Here is a 23,937-nt window from a genome sequence, read left to right as displayed (position 1 = left end):
TCACTATGCATGCCACTATGCATTACCATTCTTCGCCCACATGACAAGGCAGAAATGGACATTTCAGTTGGTCATATTGCTGTGTGGCATGAGATCAAGGGGTGGCTAAACTCCAGGAATCTCCTCCCTGAGATAACTCCTGTGTGAGTTTATCTACCTACACCTTTTCTTAGGACCTCACCCCACTAATATAGTTGTGTCGCTTTTCAGTTACACATCATGAAAAGTGGCCAGAAGTGGACACAACTGCGTTAGTGGACCTTAGCGAAAATACACTTATGAAATAATTCTATGTGTAGTACGGAGGATAATAAGAACATTGGTAACATGGAAATGGATCCCATTTTTATTTTCAGTTTAATGGCTTAATTTTTAAGATTGCATCAGACTGTCACGGTTGCAGTTTAGAACCCACCACTGCCTTGTTCTGCTGAAAGAGAAGTAATGACCCTTAAAACTTTCCTGCATTTAAACCTCATTAGAGGTTTTATCTCGCTGTTTCTCAGCAGTTTTAGCTTCTATTCACTTTTCAGTAAACCAGACTGAATTCAACAAGCTCTTTCACATAGATAAGTTTTTTAACTCTTGTACTGGAAAACAGAAATGGACTTAAGAGGATTTATTACAGAGGTTAGTGTTATATGTACCTAAGATTATCTTATGTCACATATTACTTCAAGTAAGCTAAAAAACAAAAACAAAAAAAAAAAACATAAGAAAACAAATACTTGTAAAAAGCCTCTTTTATTTACAGGTGTTAACACAGAACATGATATTGTATTTTATTTACAATGTAAAGGTCTCTGTACAAAACTAAACAGTTACCACTTTTGTAAGCATCAAATTTAATACACAACTCTGAATTATTCTCCAGTGCAGCTTCATGTGTGAATGAACCTTCTTTTTAGTACTTGCTCCCAATGTTGCTAGCCTTGCTCCATACCAGCCATGAGCGATAAAGCCAAAGATTCCACTAAGGTAAGATAACAAGACAGGATTACTTATCATAAAGAACCTTTTTGCAGTGTTAAGCAACTTGGTAAAAGTACCCATGCACTATTCAGTTAGTGGTAATTCAACTAAGCAATGACTGCCAGCATTGGGTGGGGGGGGGGGGGGCTGTAGCTCGACTGTTAGCAAAGGATATCTGATTCTACTTTATACCATTTATAATGGACAGTTGAATGGAACCTTTTAACATTCCATGACCTTAGTAGTCATTGCTGATCTCACTCGTACAATCACTTAATTTAGCACATTAGCTTTGTACTTACAGTGTGGAAATGATCCTCGACAGACTGCCTTATTTAGCACTTTGACAAGAAATTTGTGGCAGTTTGTAAAGTCAGATTCCATCTTCACAATAGACTCCACCCTAGATCAAAAATATCACGTTACCCTCTGGTAAATATACTATATACTTTACTTATGACGACACTTAAATGTATTTCTTGGAATATAAGGGGCTTGGGCTCAAAAATTAAAAGAACACTGGTATTTAACTATCTTAAAAAACACAATCCGCATATCTGCGTACTATTAGAAACACATTTAATTGGTAATAAAGTAATGGCATTAAAACGCCCGTGGGTGGCTCATCACTACCATGCCACTTACTCTACATACTCTAGGGGTGTCTCGATTCTCGTGCATAAGTCGCTTCCAATTCAAATTCTACACAACATATATGACGATAAAGGCCGATATGTACTACTCCATTTTCAGCTGTATGGTATAGAATATGCCCTGGCGGGCCTTTACCTCCCCCCCCCTGCTGATAAACTGTTGCTTTATCAAATCTTTAACAAACTAGCCCAATGGCAATGCGATAAAATAATATTAATGGGAGACTTTAACATGACAATGAATCCAGCAATAGACCGCTCCAACGTATCTACTAAAGAGGGCAAAGATCTTGCGACATGGGCTGACTGCTATCAATTATATGACTTGTGGCGCTGGAAATATCAGACAACCACTAGCTTTACATGTTATTCCGCAGCTCACAAGTCAATGTCTCGTATTGATATGGCTTTTGGGTCACAGGCACTGCTCTCAATGTTGCAATCAATAGAAATCCTTCCTCTGGGTATCTCTGACCATGCACCTATATTGCTAACTCTACTATCTCACAGAGCCCCAAAAGATCGTTTATGGCGCATCTCTAGGTTCTACATACAAGATCCACAAATCCATACTACATTAAAGAAATCCATTGCTGAATATTGGGAATTAAACCAGGACTCCTCTTCTCCAAATGTAGTGTGGGATGCGGGTAAAGCGGTCGTCAGAGGATGCTATATGTCCGCGGTTAAAGAACACAATACCAACGTCCATAGACATATTGCCAACTTAGAGCAAAAAACTGTAAATGCAGAACGCAATTTTAATCAAAATCGCACAATGGAAGCATGGCGCTCATGGCAGGCAGCTTTACGACAGTGGAAATTAGCACTTGTAGACATCACCAAAAATACGCTTCTTCATCAATCACAACGAATTTTCGAATTCGGAGACAAAAACAGCAAACTACTGGCATGGATGTCCAAGGAATGTAATAGCTCCCCAGCCATATCGACTATTACAAATGACTTGGGCAAAACATTAGTTGACCCTGAGGCAATTAACCAAGCCTTTGCTTCCTTCTATAAACAATTATATGCCTCCAAAGCTATATTTTCTGACAATGATCTCCTTAATTATCTACACAATATTAGTATCCCCAATTTCTCAGAAGAAACTACATCTGCACTAGATAAAACTATTACCATAGATGAGGTTCAGCAGGCTATTTCTGAATTAAAACCAAATAAATCTCCTGGTCCTGATGGACTCCCTGCCGAATTTTACCATACATACTCTAATCTATTAGCAGGTAAACTGTGCGCTCTCTTTAATGATATCCTCAGTGGTAACACTCTACCCAATACATTTAATGAAGCAATCATCATAGTACTTCTGAAACCCAATAAAGATCCTAATCAATGCGGCTCGTACCGCCCGATATCGTTACTTAACTCTGATGCAAAGATCCTCGCCAAAATTTTAGCTAATAGGTTAAAGCCGGTTATTACCGATATAATTCATTGTGATCAAACAGGATTTATGCCGGGGCGCAGTACCGACATTAATATACGTCGACTTCTTACCAATATATCCCTGCCACCACAGGATGGAGGTAGGCGTACTATTGCCTCCTTGGATACGGAAAAAGCTTTCGATTCTGTGGAGTGGGCATATCTCTGGCAGATACTACATATATATGGATTTGGAACAAATTTTATCTCATGGGTTAAAGCTCTATACCGCTCCCCAATTGCTAGAATTAAAACCGGCAATAATATTTCTCATCCATTTACAATGTCCAGGGGTACACGTCAGGGATGTCCATTATCACCCTATCTCTTCGCATTAGCTATAGAACCACTGGCAATTATGATAAGAGAATCAGCGGACGTTGTGGGCATACAGGTCGGGACTATTACTGAAAAGATCTCAATGTATGCAGACGACACCTTACTGTACCTGGGAGATCCGGAGGCCTCTTTACAGTCTGCTCTTAGTATAATAAATAAATTTGGCAAATACTCAGGCCTTAAAATCAATTGGGGGAAATCGGTCTTGATGCCAATAGATACATTTGATGCTAATCTGTATCCCACCCCATTACAATGGGTCAAACAATTCAAATACTTGGGGATTCAAATTACTACACAATTAACAGATTTTCATAAACTTAATATACAACCAGTAGTTGATAAATTCCAACAAAAAGCCCTAATATGGAAAACTCTCCCTCTCTCGTTAATTGGCAGGATTAATATATTTAAGATGATATTCCTACCTAAATTTTTATACGTTTTTCGCCAAACGCCTATACTTATTCCCAAAACATTCTTTAATAAATTACATTCTCTAATATCTAGTTTTATATGGGGAGGCAATGTACCGAAAGTATCCCTTGCCACTTTACAGCTTCCAACAGATCAGGGTGGCCTGGCCCTCCCAAATATGTATCTCTATTACTGTGCTGCTGTTCTAGTCACAATAAGATGGTGGTTCTCCCAAGATAAATATAATGCTGCGGTCGCGGTGGAGGCAGCCATACTGGGCTCTTATGAGAGACTCACCCTGCTGGCATTCAGAGGCACTAGGGGGGATTTTAGATGTACAAGCCTCATGTTTACTACAACCAAAATATGGAAAGACATGCTCGCATATACAGGGAACGCTGATAAACTCTCGCCTTATACACCGCTATGGGACAATCCTTATCTACCCCACTTCTCACAAATACCAGACCCCGGTCTATGGGCCCGCCAGGGCATAAAAGCCATGCAGCATATTATAGGGAACGCAGTAATATTACCTTTTAACACTCTCAAAAATACATTCAACCTATCTAACAGAATGTTTTTCAGATATATACAAATCAGGCACGCCTATAACACCCAATTCAAAGATGGTAGCCCAACATTGGTTTCTTGTGATTTAGAACACACATTAATGGTGGATGGCCTGGAGAAGCCTCTTTCGGTAATCTACTTTGCCCTCATGAACAGTAATACTCATAGCCTTACCAGATGCCAAGCTACATGGAATGAGGAAGTTCCTGGATTAGATACTAAAGACTGGGAAGAAATACTAGAGAATTTTGTCAAAACCCCTATCTCGGCCAGAGATCGCCTAATACAATTCAAATTTCTTCATCGTACCTATCTTACACCTGTGCGTATGCACAAAATCTCTACTTCCAATACCCCCAATTGCCCTAGATGCACTACAAATCCAGGAACTTTCTTTCACATGTTCTGGGAATGTCCACATGTACTTTCCTTCTGGTCTAAGATAAATGAACTACTTAATGACATTCTGCAAACACGACTGATACTCTCCCCTAGGGCCTTTTTACTGGGACTGCTGGATGATACTCCACCGGGCAAACATCCCCAATATCTAATTAGAATAGTATGCTTCTATGGTCGAAAAGAAATACTCCGTACCTGGAAATCAGATAAGCCCCCCTCTTTTAACTATTGGAAATACACCATTATGAAAAGCCTACCCTTATATCGATTAACATACAAAAGCCGTAACTGCCCCAGTAGATTTGATAAAATATGGGCCCCATGGTATAACAATGTAGAAGCTCTCCCTACAAGCCCAGAGGATTGAATTACGGAATTAATGTAACTATTCTTTGTTCTATACCCTGTAATGTCTCTATGAACCCTGGTATATGGAGGTAGGCACTGGACTTTTACTCCTTTTCCACTTATAGTATTCTAATTCTATTCTCTTCTCCCTCTCTCTGTCTTGTTTCTCCCCTTCTTAACCTCTTCAATTGGTGGCACAGTCATGACCACACTGTCTGAATCGAGGAATATATGCCTGTTTGACTTATTTTTGATGCAATTTGCAAGTTACGACTCAACTGTTATGAACACATTATAATACAACAGCTTCTTCCTACTGCATATAATATCTATGGTTATAGCTATTGTAAGTTGCACCTCATGTATAATCAGCATGTACACCATTGCTTTCCCTTCTATGTGCTGTTCTTTGAGTACCTACGCGTACTTGTTTGTTAGTGTTTTTCGATGAAAATCAATAAAAATGATTTGTTAAAAAAAAAAAATATCACGTTACAGTAACGCACTTGCATTAGTTCATACTATAGCTAGTGAGTTTCTTTTATGTATTATCCTTATCGGCATTCATAAAACCTAGCAAGCTTTGCCATACTCATCCCATCTCCTCCTCAGCAAAATGATCACAATTGTAAAAGTCTTACATAAGAAAATGAAAGAAGAGAACAAGACCAAATGTTGTAAAACAAATAGGAGGTTGGGGAAATCTATATAGATGTGCCACAGCATTACAGTAATTGGTGTACAGTATTACACACACAAAAATGAGCAGAACTTACTTCCAAGCTCCTAAGCCAGCATGCCAGCGGTCAGCAAACATTAGAACAACATTCATCACTTTCATTATTGCTTCTTTTACAGAACTGACCTAAGGCAAGAAAAATCAGATTTTTATAAATTCAGCAGCACTGACTCCAGGGTTTGTGAAATAAAAAAAAAAAAAAAAAAAAAAAAAAAAAACAGAAATATTTACTTAAAGTAGTGGTCCAAGGCATATAAAAAATCCACTTACCTGGGGCTTCTTCCAGCCCCTGGCATCTGTCCTGTGCCCTCGGTCCCCTCCGGTGGCAAAGCTGACCTCGCCAGGTCGGCTTCCACGTCGGCACTCTCTGCGCTCCAGCGTGCGGTTCACTGGTCATGCTAGGCGTCATCTACACTGTACAGCGCAGGCGCAGTAGTACTGCGCCTGCGCTGTACAATCCAAATGACGTCAGCGAGACTCAGAGCCACTTGCCCAGGCGTAGTAGGAATCCTGCGCCGAGGGGACCCAGGACCACCAGCGTGGAGCGAAACTGCAGCGTGGGCACAGAGCCGCAGGCAGGGGCTGTAGAAAGCCCCAGGTAAGTGGATTGTGGCAAGAGCACAGAATAGTAAAATGACATAGGTGTGTTCCTTTAGCCTTTAGTGATAAAGGAATAAGGCAAGTAGTAGAGGTGATTTGTGCAGTCATGGCGGAGTGACGAGGGACTGAATAACTATGATATGCAGTATTGTAATCCTCATCTACTAGACAAATAAGACAAATAACATTTATATTGCGCTTTTCTCCTTGCGGACTCAAAGCGCCAGAGCAGAGCAGCAGCCACTAGGGCGCGCTCTATTGGCAGTAGCAGTGTAAGGGAGACTTGCCAAAGGTCATCTACTACTAAGCATTAAATCAGTGTGGTGTATTAGCAAGCAGACTAATGCTTAGCTTCTTAAAGAGAAACAAAACTACAACAAAAAAAAAATTTACAGAAAATGAACCATTATTATCATACCTTTTCCCTTAAAAGGCAACGATCATGAATAGTAGACAGGTATCTGTAGTGAATTTTAATCAGCTGGTCCAGATCTTTTGCTTCCTCCACTTGATGCTGGAATTCTAAACCAGTGCTATGAAGTATCTAATTAAAAACACAACATATAATTTATATTATCTTTGTATTAAAGAAAAAAAAAAGAAACTTATAATAATAGGTTTAAATTTCAGGTTATCAAAAAAAAAAATATGCTACAAGAATATACCAGAAGGTTCAAGAATTTAAGCAGCAAAGGTGGAGATCTTCTGCAATCCACTAGCCACATGAAAATCTACTTAAAAAAACCCCAAACATTTACATAATATAGATGGTTTCTGCAAGCCTGGTGGAGCTTAGTGGTGGCACATGGAGGAGCATGCTGTTTTGACCCAGGACACTGGTTTTAACGTATACAGTATATGCACTTTTTTTATTGGAACATTTGAGTGGATCATTATATATTTTATATTATCAAGGATATATTATGCTGTGGAAGCGTGTGTTTAGTTTAATAGGACCTATGCTTGTGGTGGAAACTATCCATGTGTATCCCTGAACTGGCTGGATTGGATCCAGCGGCTATAAACAGGCGCAATTAGCTGTTTGTCATAATAATCGCCCCCAAATTGTATTAGATATTGGTGATGGTAAGTAAAGTCAATGGTGCTAGACATGCCACGTTTGGATGGTGACATCTAATTGGAATATACTGCACTATTTTTTCTACTATATTATTTTCCTGAGATATGCTGATGCCGAGGAATTTCCTGCAATTGGAAAGCTGATGCAGTAAGAAAAAAAATGCAGAGGCGGTTTATAGTGGAGCAGGAACACAATCTAGTGAGTGCATTGCATTTACTATTAGTGACGGTGGTACATAGCTTTCTCACAAGTATCTGAAAACCACGTGGCAGGTAGAGGATCAAATACATGTGAACATACTGCATTATTATTATTTACTTTTTTTGTTTTTCTGAGGTATTACTATATCCCACTGGCACTCAGAAGATTGGAAAACTAACTGAATTTGATAAGAATGTCTGGGAATTGATGGGACATTCATTGCAAAGGACTTTCAGGTCTATGCTATTACCCAAGGCTCTTCCAAGCGCTTACACTTTATAAGCTGTGTTTCTAATATATGCGGTGAAGCGAACCAGTCAGAGTAGGACTTTGAAGTATTTGAGGAGTGCAACATCTATTATTATAATTAGTACTTTGTAGTATTGCCAAACTGGAATGGACAGAGGAGCCCCAATCTCTGCAAGTGACCATGTGAAAAAAGGTCCTCACCTGCTCTGTTATAATATAAATACATATATTCCTGATCTCACAATCAATAGAGAAGCAACAATTAAGCCCCATTCACACTTGAGCGTTTTTCTGGCGATTTTGGCAAAACGCTCAAGCGCTAGCGCTTTTTAAAGCGCTAGTGCAATAATACCCAATGAGCCTGTTCTCACTTGGGCGATTTGCATTAATCGACGGCAATTAACGTAAATCGCCAAACGTAAATTTGTATCCTGCACCATTTTTCAGGCGATTTCCTGGCAATCGTGTTTAGTGCTATAGAAGCGCTAAACGCGATTGCAATAATGAAAAAAAAAAATCGCCAAGTGTAAATGCCGATTTTTTCCGCATTACTGCCAAAAATCGCCCAAGCAAAATGCTAGCAAAATCGCTAGCATTTTGAAAGTGTGAATAGACCCTTACCACAGGAGCTGCTGCGTTTCAGACCAACAGGTCCTTAATGACCCTCTATGGTTGTGGCTCAGAATAAAAAACGAGAACACAGAACAGATTTTTCTTCGCACTTTACAAATACCTGCAGAAAATAAAAACGTGTGTGTGTGTGTGTGTGTGTGTGTGTGTGTGTGTATGTGTGTGTGTGTGTATGTGTGTGTGTATGTGTATAGTGTGAGTGTGTATAGTGTGAGTGTGTATAGTGTGAGTGTGTGTGAGTGTGTGTGTATATGTGTGTGTGTATAGTGAGTGTGTGTGTGTGTATGTGTGTGTATGTGTGTGTGTATATGTGTGTGTGTATAGTGAGTGTGTGTGAGTGTGTGTGAGTGTGGGTATGTGTGTGTGTATGTGTGTATAGTGTGAGTGTGTGTGAGTGTGTGAGTGTGGTGTGTATGTGTGTGTGTGTGTGTGTGTGTGTGTTTGTAAATACAACTTCTGTAGATCTTCTAACATGCAAATAACATGATATATACGGTAACTAACCCTGGTCATAATATAATTGTGGAGACTGTTGACAAAATGCATAAGCTTCACTCGCAGTATGAACATACGATGAATTTGCTGGTTTTTGGGCTCATCTTGTTGTAAAAGATGAGGCAGCATTTGCGGTTCACTTCCCAAGTCTTCATTTGGGGATTCCTTTTTGGCTAAACTGTCCATGTCTAGGAAAAAAACAAAATACAAACATATATACTATTAAAAACAATAATTTAAAAGAATAGTAAATTTACCTAGACACATTCATAGTATGGTGATAGAGTGCCTGGCAATCTTCTGGGAAAACTGTGACAGAACTCGACTCACTGTTGCCAAGCATGTCAGGAAGAAGTCCCTCAGTGACAGGAGGGAGTACCAACCCTTTGCCTTTCTTAGCCTCCCTATTTGTTTCTACTGCAGGTAGCTTATATTTATATAGATTACCATACTGTATGTCAAGATTGTAAAAGTTATCAGGGTGCCTTAAAACGAGATTTATTGTATATACTGTGATATCAAAGAGAGGGTTTTTTTGTCTTTTTTTACAGGAACACAGCATTAACCTCCTTAGTAGTAATACCGAGTCAGGCTCTGGCCAGAAATCCGAAGCTGAGAGCGGTAACCCCGAGCTGGATCCATGGGAGGTGTGTAATGTGCAGGGCTGGTGCAGATCTATCAAGTGATAGAGGGTAAAGGGAACCTTAGCCAAATTTTTTTTAAAAAGTTTCACTTATCTGGGGCTTCCCCAGCAAACTTGTGAAATCGCCGCTGGGAGACTTAAAGGGGAACTGAAGAGAGAGGTATATGGAGGCTGTCATGTTTATTTCCATTTAGACAATACCAGTTGTCTGGCAGCCCTGCTGATCCTCTGCCTCTAATACTATTAACCATAGCCCCTGAACAAGCATGCAGCAGATCAGGTGTTTCAGTGGTTCAGACTTATAAGTCTGATCTGACAAGACTAGCTGCATGCTTGTTTCTGGTTTTAATCAGATACTACTGCAGAGAAATAGACCAGCAGGGCTGCCAGGCAACTGGTATTGATTAAAAGGAAATAAACATGACCGCCTCCATATACCTCTCTCTTCAGTTCCCCTTTAAAGCTAATGGGAACCCATATTTAAATAAAAAAAGTCAGATACTCACCTAAGGAGAGGGAGGCTCTGGGTCCCATAGAGCTTTCCCTCTCCCGATCCTCGTCGTTGCGCTGGCTCCCCCGTAGTGGTATTCGACCGTTTCGGTCAAATACTGCTGTTTCCCGGCCGAAGGGAGGCTTCGGAAATGCTTCGGGAGCCCGAGTGCTCCCGAAGACGGGCCCGCTCTACACTGCGCATGCGCCCTCTATGACGCACTTGTGCCGCCAGTCTTCTGGAGGACTCGGCTCCCGAAGACTTCCGAAGTCCCCGCGGCGGCGGATGCGAACGGGGGAGCCAGCGCAGCACTGAGGGCACCGGGATAGGAGAGGGAAGGCTCATTAGAACCGAGCCTTCCCTCTCCTTAGGTGAGTATCTGACTTTTTTTTTTTAAATTAAATATGGGGTGACATTAGCTTTAATCACAGGATACAGCTTACCCTGCTCCTGCACAAGTCCCGATGGCGTTAATTTCTATTCCCCCTCCAGATTGAAGTGGATGGTAGGGAATTACAGTGTTTTAAAAGTAACTTCAGCTCAGTCTTCCGATGGCATCGAAGTTACTCACTGTGCGCTGCTATAGCAGTAATTCTATTACGGACTATGGTGGCGCTGGCTGTGCCCAAATCTCCTGCGCTGTGTAGGCCGTGTTCGCTTCCCCATGCCCCCTGCAGACCTCAACTGTTCTTGACTATCCTCTGGTCCCCCCGCCGCCGGTTATTTTTGTTTTCAGCTGACTAAGTGTTGGTCCTTGGCCACGCACATCCTTGTTCGCATTCCGGACCGGAGGACAGTTGAGGACTATCCTTTTTTAATCTCGGTTAAAGTGAACCGAGCACCTTTTTTTCACTCAGGACATTTCTATAGCACATGAAAAATGCATGCCAACTATCTGTTTCATTATTAAAATAAGCTTTAATTTTACCTTGTATTTTACATTCAAAGTAGTTAAATTAGCCTGTTTGAGCAGGCCTGCCGATTGTCCCCATCCACAGAGACTTCAGGAACCTCTAATTGTTTTATTGAGCTAATTACCAAGAGGTAAACAATGCCTTTCATCAGCAAAGGGGATTAGTAATTAGGAGTGTGTCTTCAAAGCCATGGTGTGTGTCAATGTGCCAAGATAGCATCTCTGACTTCTGTAAATAAGGAATGTGAGAAGGGGAGGGGGGAACATGGCAGCGTCTATGTCAGGAGAGATTCCAGTGAAAGAGAATGTGCTCAGTTTCCTTTTAGATACCCTTTAAAGGGACACTTAAGTCAAACAAAAAAATGAGTTTTACTCACCTGGGGCTTCCAATAGCCCGCTGCAGCTGTCCCCATGCCCTCGCCGTCTCCCTCCGATCCTCCTGGCCCCGCCAGCAGCCACTTCTTGTTTCGGTGACAGGAGCTGACAGGCTGGGGACGCGAGTGATTCTTCGCGTTCCTGGCCACAATAGCGCCATCTATGCTACTATAGCATATGTCATATACCATATAGCAGCATAGAGGGTGCAAATGTGTCTGGGAACGCAAAGAATCACTCGCGTCCCCAGCCTGTCAGCTCCTGTCACCGAAACAGGAAGTGGCTGCCGGTGGGGCCAGGAGGATCGGAGGGAGACGACGAGGGCACCGGACAGCTGCAGCGGGCTATTGGAAGCCCCAGGTGAGTAAAACTCATTTTTTTTGTTTGACTTAAGTGTCCCTTTAAAGGAAACACGAGGTGAAAATAAACTGATAAGATGAACCATTGTATATATCCTCCTCCTCCTCGAAATGATTTTTTTTATTTTTTTAGGTATCTCACAGTTAGATTTTATATTTAAATCTACTTTTTAATCCCAGCAGACTAAAGGGTCACTTGAAGTACTGATTATAACATGATTCCTACTAGATCGGAGGACACCTGCATAGTTCACTCATTTACAAAGGTTTTAAATTTAGAAGAGGAAACAAAAAAGAACAAAAAAAAAAAAAAACACATTCTTACCATTAAACTGTAAGACATCCAAACTGTACTTTGCCCATTTTATTAACAGCAAAAGAAGAAATATCTGATTATAAATCTTCTGACATTCGGAACTTATAACAATGTCGACAGGCCATGGCACCTAGGAAAATGTAAAGGGGGAACAAAGACAGAAAAGGTCAGATGTTGAGTGTGAGGGCCCGTTTCCACTGGTGCGGAATCGCAGCTGATTCCCCGCTGGCGTAATCGCATGCGTTTTTTACCGCGATTTCGCATAGGTTGGTATTTATGCGATTTTAACCATGTCACTGCCTGTGTGATTTAACAGTTTCTATGCGGAATCGCGGTAAAAACCGCATGTGATTTCCCTATTAAATACATTAGCGACGATTCGCATAGCGGTGTGTGAATTCTGATGGCTCTGCCGTGCAGATTTCTCCCGCACAGAAAAACGCTCAGGATTACTGACAAGTGGAAACAGGGCCATCCACCTGTATTGGCTATGCAAATCTGCATGCAGACAATGCATGCGGATTCGCGATAGTGGAAACGGGCCCTGAAGGTAAATAGGTTTTATAGCAAAGTTCCCCAAACCTGTCCTCAAATCCCACCAACAGCACGTTTCCCAAGAAACCACAATCATTGCACTGTTGGTGAGCCTTGGCAGCATGAAAAGAAATGTGAACCTCCTTTGGATTCTTACAGCCGATAGCCATTATATACATTCAGACAATTATTCCTGGGTTGCATTGCTGTGGAAGTTGGATCTGTCTTTAAAGGGACTCAAAGCTGAAACATTAAAAAGATTTTATACATACCTGGGGCTTCCTCCAGCCCCATCTGCTCGGATCGCTTCCACACTGCCATCCTCCGCTGCCCGCAGTCTAATGTAAGAGAAGTGAGCTGTTTGCGGCCGCTGGAGAGATACATAGAGGGCGCACTTCTCCTGCGTAGCTGGCCATGACTGACGTCAGTGACGGGACCGCGTTCCCGAAGCTGCGGGCAGCGGAGGATGGCAGTGTGGAAGCGATCCGAGCAGATGGGGCTGGAGGAAGCCCCAGGTATGTATAAAATCTTTTTAAATGTTTCAGCTCTGGTACACTTTAAATGTGGCATTTTTTATTTTTTTCCAGAACGCATCACTAAAATAGTTTTTGTGTCAAACCAATGGCTGAAAGTGTCTTTTTCCACTGGTTAGCAATAGAAGATCTTACAGCAAAGAGGACTTAGGGCTGGTTCACACTTGGCACGCAAATCAAAACTGCTATTTTGCGGCTCTAAATTTTGCGATTTTGATTCCTGTTCAATACAACCAGAATCACATTGTAATCGCCCCAATATGCTGCATGTAGCGCATTTGCTATTTATGTAAATTGCAAACGCTGCAGTGAGAATCATCCCAAAGTATTACATCTGTACAGCGTTTTTGCTGATTGCCAATGATCTACAAAGCGCCCCAGTGTGAACAAGCCCTCACTGAACCAAACCACGTGTCACGAATTTCCAATTGCAGAATTTAATTCCCAAGAGAAATTAGAGTCTTCAGACATAGGAATGAAACATTACAATATCTGCAAATTCAAGCCAACATCTGGAAACTATTTTGTAGCTTCACCATATGCAAAGCTGATCTCCTGTTATCAGCAGAGGTTGGAATGCAACGTAAAGATGCATTGGGGTGCACTGGGAAGTTTAATAGGTGTTCAAGTTAAACAAGCTCTGCACAATATTTTAGTGAGGTTTCGTTTGTGTAATGTTTTACATCTATGTAACTACTGCATCTTGAATTAGACAGTGTGGAGGCCGCTTTCCCAAAACCTCATGAATTTAAAGTGAACCAGAAACGAAGCACCCTCATGTATTTTACCATATATATCAGTGGGAACATTAGATAAAACACCTACCCTGCTCTCTGCTTCATTCTTCACTGCTCATCCTGCTTCTTATCAGCACTGATAAAATCCCCGACTGAGCATTCAGTCTGGCTTTACTCAGGAATCATAGCAGAGCCACAAGGGGGCAGGCTTGGGCTTGAAAAAGACATCAGAGAAGACAGACTCAGCTAGAATGATTCCTGAGCAAAGCCAGACTGAATGCTCAGTCTGAGATTTTATCAGGGCTGCTAACAAGCAGGCTGAGCAGTGAAGGATGTAACAGAGAGCATGGTAGATGTTTTCTCTAATGTTCCCACTGATATATATATATGGTAAAATACATGAGGGTGATTCGTCTCTGGTTCACTTTAAGTTTTGTGTTGCTTATGGACATAAATAAAAATAGTAATTCACTACTCAGCAACAAAAGTATTTTGTTTGTTGCTGCAGTCTGTGCTCCTGCGAGATTTATCCACTTTCTGCCAGAACTTGGGTAGTGAGAGCTACTGTCCATGAAGGGGGAAAAAAAACCCACCACAAAAGATGTAGTACCACTTTCCACACTATCCAAAATTGTTTGTTTTTCTGAAGTGGAGATTTAATAAAATTATTCCGCAAGGAAAAACAAAACAAAACATTTTTTATAAACACGTTATGAAGGCATGCAGAGCTACTCACTCACCTTGTAACTGAGTACAAGTCCATCTAAGGTATGCACTGGAAGCTTCTTTTTAGCCAAGTCAACATTTTCAAAACAGATTGATAATCTGATTAATAAGAAAATTAGCAAGAATGTTATAAATTACTCATTTCACAATCACATCTATTATGCCAAGAAGCAGATTAACCAATTTATAAATGAAGCCATGAACTACTAGAGTTAAAAAAAGAAATCCACAATGAGGACCACTACAGAGTGCATTCACACTATATCTGTTGCATTGCAGAATAATTCTGTATGCAAGCTCCCTGCCCATACAATTCTATGGGCCTTTTTACAATACTGCGTTGTGACAGATCGTACTGAGGGGATGAGGCTGCCATATTGATTTCCTTATAAGCAATACCAGTTGCCTGGCCTCTAATACATTTAGCAATAGATCCCGAACAAGCATATGCCGGATCAGATGTTTCTGACATTTTTGGCAGATCTGAAAACATTAGCTGCATGCCAAATAGACACTACTGCAGCCAAATAGATCAGCAGGGCTGCCAGGCAACAGGTATGGTTTAAAGGCTCATACACATGAACCAACAATCCGTCCAACTATCTTCCAGACTTGTCTGTTGGAAGATAAGTTGAGTGTGTGTACAGCTGAAAAACAACCAGATAACCAACTGATAAACAGGTTGTTTCCCAGATCCAACCAGTGAATCAATCTGACCATTTATCAGGCAAGTTGGGATGTGTGCACAAGTCTTTTAAACAACTTTGTTTTTGAATGCGGTAATGTTGTGAAATTTGTCATTTAGCGCGCGCGTGTGTGTGTGTGTGTGTACTTGTCAGGTAAACAACTTGTTGCGTGGTTGGTCATGTTGTGCATTAAACTGGACGTGTGTATGAGCCTTAAGAGAAGATAAATATGGCAGTCTCCATATACTTCTCTCTATAGTTGTCCTCTACAGGTACGTACACACGTCTGATATTTGTCGTTCAAACCAGTCATTTTAACGACAGTTGGACGTGTGTACGTTCTATCGTTAGACTGATAGCAACAGTTTTGACTGATCTGCTCGGCGGATCCGTGGACTAACTGTCGTTCAAACGACAGGTCGGTACATGTGTATAAATGACTTGTTTGAAAGTCTATTACTTTGACACTAATAGACATTCAAACAACAGGTCATTTGATCAGTCTTTTGATCTGGTCCATTGTTCTATCCAGTCCATTGACCAGTCAAATGACATTTAAATTAGCAGTAATTAGCATTTCAAACTTTTTGTCTGTGTGTACAAGGAGTTTGGATGACTTTGTTTGAATGACAAGGCAATCAAATATCCAGTCTGAACGACAATCAGGCATAAAATCAGATGTGTGTATGCACCTTAAGGCCCGTTTCCACTAAGTGCGAATTCACAATGCAAATTTTTGCATTGAAAATGTAACCGGTGAATGTCAATGGAGTGATTTCCTTCTGAATGCCAATTTGGATGGTATGCTGCAGATTTCTGCACCATGCTTCCATTTTTCATGTAATGATTGTTAGACGCATGTGAAAATTTGCAAAAACGTATACAAAATGTAATGTCCTAAAGGAAATAGACTTATTCTTACTCACTGCATGCAGGGCTTTGAATTAAGCTGCATGTTATAATGCTCGCAGTCTCCCTTGCAGTTCACACACATTATATAACGCGTTTGTTATGCAACATGCACAGTGTGCATCCAGCCTTAAAGGGATACTGTAGGGGGGTCGGGGGAAAATGAGCTGAACTTACCCGGGGCTTCTAATGGTCCCCCGCAGACATCCTGTGTTGGCGCAGCCACTCCCCAATGCTCCGGCCCCGCCTCCAGTTCACTTCTGGATTTTCTGACTTTAAAGTCAGAAAACCACTGTGCCTGCATTGCCGTGTCCTCGCTCCCGCTGATGTCACCAGGAGTGTACTGCGCAGACACAGACCATACTGGGCCTGCGCTGTGCGCTCTTGATGACATCAGCGTGATCGAGGACACGGCAACGCAGGCGCAGTGGTTTTGTGACTTTAAAGTCAGAAATTCCCGAAGTGAACCGGAGGCGGGACCTGAGCATCGGTGAGCGGCTGCGCTGGCACAGGATGTCTGCGGGGGACCATTAGAAGCCCCGGGTAAGTTCAGCTCATTTTCCCCCGACCCCCCTACAGTATCCCTTTAAAGATCTTTTAAAAGTAGTGCCCAAACTGAAACTAGACATGCACTTATCCCAGACAGAGAGAAATGCCAAACATTGATTACTGTGACACACAAATGATTGCGTCCGCTGCTTACCGTGCACTGTCCTCCGGGTAACGCTGACTGACTGCTTCTTGCAGCTGCACATTCAGAAACACAACATTCTGCCACAGTTCCTTCTCCCTTATTTTATCAAATATGGAGGTGTAAAAATCATACATCGTATCCCCAGCTTCAAGGAGGAAGAAGTTTCTCATCGACTTCAGATACTCGATCAACCTAAAGTAAAGGAAATTTGACTGTTAATAAAACATAGAAATAATAAAGGGAGGTTTAAGTTTAATTTTATTTATAACTATCAACATAAAAAAAATATATGAAATACATCCAAAAAGCAACCGAGAAAATGTGGTTCTGATTCCAAAGTTTGCTGAGTATCCTGGCAGGATCTAGCAAAGGAAAGCGTAATACAAATCAACAGAAAGTCAAGTATCAAGCCGAAAGGATGGATGGATGGATGGATACATACACCACTACAGCATCGTGACTGAATGCTACATCACCTTTCAACATCTGGTTCCAGTTCCTAAACTTTTAATTGCTTATTTTTCATACACCTGATGTCAACAGTTGCAGTTTGGTATATGTGCAGTCTAATTTCTAAAGGAGACTGCTTCTCCCACCCCTCCAGCGGTCGGAAATTTTACATGAAAGAGTATTACAATTGCGAATCGACTTTCGTCGTTTATTTGTTAAAATGTCCTTGTGGGCTGGGATATATAGGAAAAACGACCCAGCCCTTAAAAGGACAGGATTTCTTCACACAAAAGCGCGATGGGGGGGGGGGGTGATGAGGAACAAGCAATCTCCAATCATTTTAAACAACATGGCCATTCAGTCACTCAATTAAGATTGCAAGCAGGTTGGATACGCAACTTGGGGACCATGGGGAGGGGTGTCTTAACAAGGAATATGATCTTTTGCCTTGCATATAACGGGGATGCTACAGTGTCTTTTGTAGGGGCAGGAGTCAATTAGGATAATATTGTATATTTATTCTTATATATTTATTTGGTATTTCTTTTATTTTAGATATGCCAATCATGATGTTAAGATTCCTTGAAGCCAAGAAGCGACCAACGTATTTATTTTTTGACCCCTTTAGGATTGCTGGCAGTTTTGGGCGAGATCCAGCGGGTGAGTGCTTGTATGTCAATTGCCGCAGGGTCTTTGTAACTGATCTTTTTCATATTCCTTATATTTTTGATGAAGTGCGCTGTATGCCGACTTGTTAGCCAGATACTAGCGCATTCAGTCTCCATGGAGATGGAGCGTCTTGTGGACGCCCCCCTTGTGACGTTTTGACACGTTACTTGTTATGCACGCTGTATGCCGGCTTATTGTCCGGATACAAGCGTTGGATTGCCATGGTGATTAGGAGCGTCCTGGGCACGCCCTCTAGTGACGTTTAGTCACGTGATTGGTCGCCTTTGTGACGTCATGTGATCCATGAAATGACTGCGAATGGGCTCTCACGCACTGGAGGAATCTCGTTTGGAGCTGCTGGTAAGCAGATGCGCATATGCACATATTTTTGCATACATTTGTATATCTTATGAGCGGGGGGAGGGGGGAGGAGTGTTCGTCTCTATTATTATGGGATGCCTCAATTTGCATGTTGGAGACTGCAGTTCCCTATGTGGTCCATCTGGCCGCTGAGAAAGTTTGATTGGCTGTGGGATCTTACCTGTGATTGGTGTTTGGTGAAGGAGGTATGCACTGTGTGTTTCTTAGTATAACATTGCTTGATACAGCTTGAAAAAGGTCTGAGGACCGAAAAAGCGCTGCTGTCGCTGTGATGCCTGTTATGCTGTTTTTTTTAACCAATAAAAGAGCTTAATTATTATTCGATGGTGCTGACTTGACTGCTGAAGAAGCAGTTTGGTATAAAATGTACCTTTCTGTGTCATTAGCTGTTAAAGGATACCAGAGCCCAAATAGAGGGGGAGCAGGCATGCATGGTAAGCTGTCCTGATGCTCACCGCTCCTCCCATTCACCCCGGTGTACCTGTATCTGCCATACAGCCCCGTCGCGCATGCGCGTGACATCATACACATGCACCTGCACAGATTGCTCTCAGCAATGGTTGTGTACTGTAGTACGCGTGCATCGTGGCCAGCACAGGCGCACTGATTCCCGACGGAAGACGGGTCCGGAAGGGCAATTACAGGTACTGGAGGGTGGCAGGAAGGAGAACGGGGGAGCGGAGATCATGACAGCTCACTATATATGTCTGATCCCCCCCGTTTCTCAATTTTTTTTTTTGGGCTCTGATATCCTTTAATTCTATACAAAGTAGAAAGTAAATATTTTTGCATACTTTTGCAACCTACCAACCACAACACCCCCACCCCCTTGTGCAGAACTCCAAAGCAGCCAACAGTATAAGCACAGTAATCACACATAGGTGCGTGTCTACAAAATATATAGAGATGGTTGGACAAGGATTTTTCATTATTCAGATGGAGACATACTGACCTTATTTGAGAAAACATTTTGATTATATTCATGTTGGCTAGAGACTCAGTATTTTGCTGGTAAGGTATAGATACATGAGCGAGAAAATTTAGGAAGAAGTTAAATCAGATCATTGGCTTTAGGATTTGAAAAGGTTAATATTTATGGGAATCACATTTTTATTTTTGTTCCTCTTTAATCAGCCATTTTGGCACTTACTGTACACTCTGCTTACGTACTTATAATCTTCTTTCAGAGTTTGCATGAGGTTCCCACAGCACTTCAGGTATTGCTTATCAATGTGTGGATAAAGGCATGATCGAAGAGTTAGTTCAAAGGACTGACAAGTTACTGATTCTGAGGACCTGTCTACACTGATATCTTCACATGTAAACATCTCCAGGAAATCACTCTGATCCAGGTACAACCTTCAGGGGGGGGAAAAAAAAAAAAAAAAAAAAAAAAAAAAAAAAAAGGTTATCACAGGATGTTCAACAGGGTCCGCCTATTAAGCCATTAGTAATACACTATACTGCACACTTCAGTTTTATCAACAGTAAAAACCAAAGCCAGGTAAAATCTCATCTCAGCAACTAACACAATTTTAGTGTTTGTTGTAAAACACAATTTAGAAAATTAAACATATGAAGATGTACAATGGGTTGCAAAAGTATTCGGCCCCCTTGAAGTTTTCCACATTTTGTCATATAACTGCCACAAACATGAATCAATTTTATTGGAATTCCACATGAAGGACCAATACAAAGTGGTGTACACATGAGAAGTGGAACGAAAATCATACACGATTCCAAATATGTTTTACAAATAAATAACTGCAAAGTGGTGTGTGCATAATATTCGGCCCCCTTTGATCTGAGTGCAGTCAGTTGCTTATAGACATTGCCTGATGAGTGCTAATGACTAAATAGAGTGCACCTGTGTGTAATCTAATGTCAGTACAAATACAGCTGCTCTGTGAGGGCCTCAGAGGTTGTCTAAGAGAATATTGGGAGCAACAACACTGTGAAGTCCAAAGAACACACAAGACAGGTCAGGGATCAAGTTATTGAGAAATTTAAATCAGGCTTAGGCTACAAAAAGATTACCAAAGCCTTGAACATCCCACGGAGCACTGTTCAAGCGATCATTCAGAAATGGAAGGAGTATGGCACAACTGTAAACCTACCAAGACAAGGCCATTCACCTAAACTCACAGGCCGAACAAGGAGAGCGCTGATCAGAAATGCAGTCAAGAGGCCCATGGTGACTCTGGACGAGCTGCAGAGATCTACAGCTCAGGTGGGAGACTCTGTCCATAGGACAACTATTAGTCATGCACTGTACAAAGTTGGCCTTTATGGAAGAGTGACAAGAAGAAAGGCATTGTTAACAGAAAGCATAAGAAGTCCCGTTTGCAGTGTGCCACAAGCCATGTGGGGGACACAGCAACCATGTGGAAGAAGGTGCTCTGGTCAGATGAGACCAAAATGGAACTTTTTGGCCAAAATGCAAAACGCTATGTGTGGCAGAAAACTAACACTGCACATCACTCAGAACACACCATTCCCACTGTCAAATATGGTGGTGGCAGCATCATGCTCGGGGGGTGCATCTCTTCAGCAGGGACAGGGAAGCTGGTCAGAGTTGATGGGAAGATGGATGGAGCCAAATACAGGGCAAACTTGGAAGAAAACCTCTTGGAGACTGCAAAAGACTTGAGACTGGGATGGAGGTTCACCTTCCAGCAGGACAACGACCCTAAACATAAAGCCAGGGCAACAATGGAATGGTTTAAAACAAAACATATCTACGTGTTAGAATGGCCCATTCAAAGTCCAGATCTAAATGCGATTGAGAATCTGTGGCAAGATCTGAAAACTGCTGTTCACAAACGCTGTCCATCTAATCTGACTGAGCTGGAGCTGTTTTGCAAAGAAGAATGGGCAAGGATTTCAGTCTCTAGATGTGCAAAGCTGGTAGAGACATACCCTAAAAGACTGGCAGCTGTAATTGCAGCTAATGGTGGTTCTACAAAGTATTGACTCAGGGGGCCGAATAATTACGCACACCCCACTTTGCAGTTATTTATTTGTAAAACATTTTTTGAAATGATGTATGATTTTCAATCTACTTCTCACATGTACACCACTTTGTATTGGTCTTTCACATGGAATTCCAATAAAATTGATGCATGTTTGTGGCAGTAAAGTGACAAAATGTGGAAAACTTCAAGGGGGCCGAATACTTTTGCAACCCACCGTATACAGAAAGCAGTTTCCAGTCTCTGATCCAGTCTTCTTTGTAATTCTTAGTTTAAAGGGAAGGTTCAAGCAAAATAAAAAAATGAGTTTCACTTTCCTGGGGATTCTACCAGCCCCATGCAGCCATCCTGTGCCCTCGTAGTCACTCACTGCTGCTCCAGTCCCCCGCTGGCAGCTTGCCGACCTCGGAGGTCGGCGGGATGACATTTTTACGCATTCCCGCTAGTGCAGGAACATTAACACATACATTTCTACACGTTACTGGTTCAATGCGTACATTTTTACGCATTGAACCAGTAATGCGTAAAAATGTATGCTTTAATGTTCCTGCACTAGCGGGAATGTGTAAAAATGTACGCAATGCGTCCCGCCGACCTCCGAGGTTGGCAAGCTGCCAGCGGGGGACTGGAGCAGCAGTGAGTGACTACGAGGGCACAGGATGGCTGCATGGGGCTAGTAGAAGCCCCAGGTAAGTGAAACTCATTTTTTTTTTATTTTGCTTGGACATTCCCTTTAAGGACACCTAAAGTGAGAGAGGAATATAGTGGCTGCAAATTCATTATTAAGCTCGTATTACCTTGCAAAGTTTATAGCCAGCAGTGGATCATGTACATCATTCAACTCCAGGTGTCTGGCCACTATGGACTGCATCTTTATAAGACTCTGCTTATTAACTTGTTGCTCTGTAGCACTGTCTGGAACAGATTCCTTTCCATGCTGTAGTCGAGACTGAACAGACTCCAAGAACAGTGTGTACAAACTTTTCCTGTCTGCATCTAAATCATCACAACAGAGAAGAGACAGTACAGAAAAATTAAACCAAAATATCTCATATAGGTACAGATTAGACTAACCTTATAGCTCATGTGCTGAAATTCCACTTGTGCTAAAATATTGCTAAAAACACACCAGTGCTGCTAACCTAAAACTGAGCAGAAGAATAAACTACAGTGCGGAAAACTCTTCTGCTTACAGTCACACTGAACCCTGAAAAAAAAAAAAAAAAAACAACCCTTCTCTGCTAGATTTACTCACCCTGATCCAAAGACAATCAGGGAAGGTGTGCAGCACGTAATTGATAAGCTTTAGCAATGTTAAACAGTCTATGTTTTTATGGCATGCCAAACCTTTTGAGGAGAGGAGATATTTTGATTATAGCTCCACTTTAAGGATCGCACTGACATATACCTACACTGACAATGACTCTAGCTGTTTGATATACACAGTCAGGTAGTCAGATTGTGATTACATGTCTAAGGGACACAGTGTAAGAAGATTTCCTGCAGTATGCTAGACAACACATACAGTATTCACTGTGTATTTTGTATTTTTTTTCGGTGCTTGGTTCCGTCAAGGTTATACAGAGACACTAGCAATGTTGCCTAACATCACTAGTATTATTATAACTGAATCCCACCTCCATCCCTCGGACCGGTATACAGGGGCTTTCTCTGGGTATTCCGGTTTACTCCAACAATCCAAATATATATGGGTATATTATCTAACTAATTGATGTATAGGACTATACAACATTGTTTGTAAGAGTACCGACTAATAGGAACTATATAATTAGGTCCTTGGGATAGCATTAACAATAACAAATGGTTCTGTGCTCTGTAAAGCTCTATGGCCTCAATTCACTAAGCAGTTTAGACTAGTCTTCAGATGGTTTTTAGTCTACTGATGGTTTGGTGTAATGTTTTAGAGCTGTTTTTTAGACCTGCTCTAACATTCAGTAATTATACAATTCACAAAGGCAAACAAGGAGTAACCACACCCACTTTTTCTGACAGAGGACCAGCTGATTTCTTGTTGGTAAAGTAATTCTGTGAGGTATTTTAGATGTGAGGATGGAACCTTTTGAATTAATTATGCAGCAGTTAAATTGTATGCACAGGAGAGCCCATCAAAGGAGAAGGATGTCAGTCATAGCTACTTGTTTGTGAATTGCATCTTTTGATCCTTTCTCCACCAAATGGTTTATACCAGGTCTAAAACATTTGGTAATAGTGAATTCCCTTTTGATGCAACTGACCAAACCATCAGTAGACTAAAAACCATTAGTAGACTAGTCTAAACTGATTAGTGAATTGAGGCCATATGTGTAATCTGATGGCACTATACAAGTATGGAAAACATGTTCTAAAAATTAATAATTGCTTGGAACACAATTTTAATT

The 23,937-nt window shown here is 41.5% G+C and overlaps 1 protein-coding gene across 3 annotated transcripts in view; it reads right to left on the bottom strand.

Annotated features, from left to right (window-relative positions):
* Nucleotides 1-725: 725 nt before the first annotated feature.
* TUBGCP5 (tubulin gamma complex component 5) overlaps nt 726-23,937 on the bottom strand; it is a 53,665-nt gene continuing 30,453 nt past the window's right edge. For all 3 annotated transcript variants that reach the window (XM_068268125.1, XM_068268124.1, XM_068268126.1), the window contains 10 exons: nt 22,336-22,534; nt 19,737-19,925; nt 17,076-17,258; nt 14,792-14,876; nt 12,257-12,377; nt 9,161-9,339; nt 6,914-7,039; nt 5,933-6,021; nt 1,275-1,375; nt 726-973 (listed from right to left, as the gene is read on the bottom strand). In XM_068268125.1, coding sequence (XP_068124226.1) covers nt 927-973; nt 1,275-1,375; nt 5,933-6,021; nt 6,914-7,039; nt 9,161-9,339; nt 12,257-12,377; nt 14,792-14,876; nt 17,076-17,258; nt 19,737-19,925; nt 22,336-22,534 — 1,319 coding nt within the window. In that variant the 3' untranslated portion in view covers nt 726-926. The remainder of the gene's footprint in view (nt 974-1,274; nt 1,376-5,932; nt 6,022-6,913; nt 7,040-9,160; nt 9,340-12,256; nt 12,378-14,791; nt 14,877-17,075; nt 17,259-19,736; nt 19,926-22,335; nt 22,535-23,937) is intronic.

The sequence above is a fragment of the Hyperolius riggenbachi genome, chromosome 2, assembly GCF_040937935.1.
Source record: "Hyperolius riggenbachi isolate aHypRig1 chromosome 2, aHypRig1.pri, whole genome shotgun sequence".
Taxonomy (NCBI): domain Eukaryota; kingdom Metazoa; phylum Chordata; class Amphibia; order Anura; family Hyperoliidae; genus Hyperolius; species Hyperolius riggenbachi.
This window is presented reverse-complemented; position numbering and strand designations above follow the sequence as displayed.